This window comes from Montipora foliosa, chromosome 11 (genome assembly GCF_036669935.1).
Source record: "Montipora foliosa isolate CH-2021 chromosome 11, ASM3666993v2, whole genome shotgun sequence".
NCBI classification, from domain to species: domain Eukaryota; kingdom Metazoa; phylum Cnidaria; class Anthozoa; order Scleractinia; family Acroporidae; genus Montipora; species Montipora foliosa.
In genome coordinates this window covers 44,413,853-44,416,990 of record NC_090879.1, presented here as the reverse complement: position 1 = coordinate 44,416,990, position 3,138 = coordinate 44,413,853, and the positions used below count along the sequence as shown (strand labels likewise).

Below are 3,138 nucleotides of genomic sequence, written 5' to 3'. Positions count from 1 at the left end.
TTAGGACCTTAGAAAATGGAACTCCTGTCACCCTCGGTTTACTATAGTTCTGGGAGTTGTAGGACGTTTTTTAGCGAGTTTTGCGACCCTTTTGTGACAAGCCTCCCCTAAAGTGTGAGTGTTGAGCCCGAAGACTGCTGTCGTCACAATGCCATTTATTCTCGGACCAGTTTTGGATCAACGACCAGGATACCGACCACTTCAAATCGGTCTGCAAGACAATTTTTTCGCAATTTTGCCTTGCACCATCATAGTATAGGGACTTTCCTCTCAAGCGCAGAAACGTGTTCTAAGGGAACACAAATCATACTTTAGCAACATCTACGTTAAGGATATCCACTCACTTGGTTTGACGTTAGGGTACTTAACAAGTAACTTTATTAATTCTGACTTATTGGTAAGTACAAATATGTTGTGATAAATGCGCGCTAAGAAACTAAGTATTAACAACATGAATACAGAACGTGGTCAGTTGCTTTCCTTTTCCTTCTAAGATGATAATTCGTCTCGTTTATTCCAATTGTTTCCATGCGATGGTTATCACCACGTTTAAAGCCTGTATGTACTTTTTCTAATGCAATAAGTCATAAGAGAGGATACTAACATCTCATTCAAGATAAGACCGCGTGCCGAGAAAGCTTACAGAAAGATTACGTCATGAAAAATACTCGCGTACGATTTTTATCATGACGAGTTGAGTTTTTTGATATACGAGACAAAGAGTGAATAAAAATCGTTCAAAGCATTTCCCATGCTGTAATGTATTTATTTTATAGGTACTGAGATTTTTTTTCATGGTAGTGTTTCATAGGCAACTTTATTTCGCACAAATGGAGCGGGGCAATGAATTCAATAAAAAAGGGTTAAAAATCTCCTAACCGACAACTTATTTAATAAATTTTAGATTACTTGCTGTGCTTCAAATACTCCAAAGTAGTCCAAAGTGAAGAGTGTTGTTTAGCCAGAGTGCTTCGGAGCAAACTTTTCTCGTACTATATTTTTAATTCGTCGCTTGTCAAAGCTACCTATGCTCTGGATTTATTGACCTTTCCTTGCTTCTTTAGTCGTTTTTGTTTGGACTAAAAAAACTACTCCTGGTTTTGTCAAATACCAAGTCGTTTGTTACGCTTGCGGAATAGCCATTTTTCTTCAGTTGTCGTTCCAAGCTTTCCTCTAAACTTCAAAGGAAAGCCGCCTCTTCTTATTCATTGCCATCTTCAGTGCGGACGGAGATGATAAATATATTCAGTATTCATTCAGCTCAACCGCTGGAATCACTTCCACTTACCTATCTCCGGCCTTTGTTTTCAAAAGTCTTTCAAGCAATCTTACATCTCATTCAGTTTATTGAGCGGCATTTTTGGTTTCTCTTTCTAAAATAAATTCCCCAACTGAGCAAACAGAAGCAAACCTTCCTTGTGCCATTTTTCAAAGCGCGCGATTTTTGTACAACGGCTGTCGGATGACGTTCTATTCAGTCCATTCGATATGTTCATTCATCACTATTGAAATTTCGTCGTTCGCGTTGCTGGTTGGACGAACGATATTTCTTCACATTGAAATTTTCTCATTTGAGTTCCTGATTGGCTACATTAAGAATCAGTTCGAATTTTATTCACTAAGATTTTCGTGGATAAATCTCAGTACTTATGAAATAAATCGAATTTCTTAACAGATCATGGAATCGCGTCATGTGCAAATTCGTCGAACAGTTTCCTTTACCGCTTGTTTCACTTCTCGTATCTTCCAGCAGTAAAGAATTGGGTTTAATGAGGAGTTGAAGTAAACTAAAGTCCCTGTCAGTCCCCAAACAAGGACAGTGAAACTTGTTAGATCCTTCTCAGCAGTGAACACAACCTGTGCGATACCATAAGGCAGATAACACACAACTAGAGACAACTGCACTAACAACGCACCGTATACTGTCTTTCTGTATAGCACTATGTTCAATGGAACTCTTTCGCTTCGTCTTGTTTTATTAACTTCAGTTTTGTTGAAGCGCAGGGCAAAGAAAATTTTTAAGTAGGAGGAAAATGACGTTAGTAAACAAACGGATATAATTATATTACTGACTATGCTAAGGGCGCCTTTAAGAAACGAAACGACTGTACCAACGATGGAAAACACCCAAAAGATTGTTACAACCATGTAAGCGCGGTTCAGGGTCACAATCTGTCTGTATCTGAGCCTCAACGAAAGAGCTAGAAGTCTATCCACACTTATCGCAGTGGTTGTCAGCAAGGACACGGAACACAAGATGTACGATGCCAAGAAACGTGCAATGCTTGTATATCGACAAACTTCAAAATCCTTTTGCAATTCTGAAATCCACGTGGCCGCAGAAAGAGGGTGTACAAATAATCCGACGCAAAGATCAGTTGTCGCCAAGGTACGCAACAAGAGTTTGGAGGGCGCGTGAAGCGAAGTCTCTTTGTGAAGAGCGAGTAGGATCAGCGAATTTCCAAAAATTGCAGTTACACAGAATGCAATGTTCAATGCTAAGAGACAGGTCAGCTCTTTGCTTATTTTTCCATCGGAAAATTTTCGTAAACAAGTCAAGTCTGCCAAAGTTGCATCATTTTCACCACTAGATGTAGAAGAGTAGTTTACTTGCGCCATTGGTGGTCCATTTGCGAATGAAGACAAATGTATATTGACGCAGGCTTAAATAAACAATCTCAGTTTTCCTTCTTTAATAATTCATTTTGTAAATCTCATGACTTTCCCTAATCCAGAAAAAAAAAACAGATTAGCTGCTGGTGTCTTTAACTTAAGAGAATACATCGAACAAAAATTATTTTCCCCGTGATTTTATGCACAGTTTCCATGTACATTGCAACTCTGGCGGTATAGAATTATAATTTCTTCTGGCTTAATATCTTTAAAGAAATCGGGATCCTGGTGCTATGGGGGGAAAAGAACAACAATAAATTTAACATGAAGGACTTTCAGCTGCTTTATTTTACTAATTATAAACCTTAACCCCCACCTGCACTAAAGGAAAACAAAACTGGCTTCTACATTTCCTTCTTCCATGTAAAACGTGTTCTTAGTTTACTTTAACGAACCTGGTTACCAGCTATACGACCGGAAGGTACACGTAGGGAATGATAGTTTAATTTCACCCGAATTAAAGCA

At 38.6% G+C, this 3,138-nt stretch overlaps 1 protein-coding gene across 1 annotated transcript; it reads right to left on the bottom strand.

Annotated features, from left to right (window-relative positions):
• Positions 1-364: 364 nt before the first annotated feature.
• LOC137975621 (adenosine receptor A3-like) lies at positions 365-2,736 on the bottom strand. The gene has a single exon (XM_068822752.1). It carries the CDS (start codon positions 2,617-2,619, stop codon positions 1,690-1,692), a length of 930 nt encoding a protein of 309 aa, XP_068678853.1. The 5' UTR covers positions 2,620-2,736; the 3' UTR covers positions 365-1,689.
• Positions 2,737-3,138: the final 402 nt, after the last annotated feature.

Coding starts and splice junctions, on each gene's coding strand:
- LOC137975621 (XM_068822752.1), bottom strand. CDS start 2,619: ATGGCGCAAGTAAACTACTCTTCTACATCTAGTGGTGAAAATGATGCA.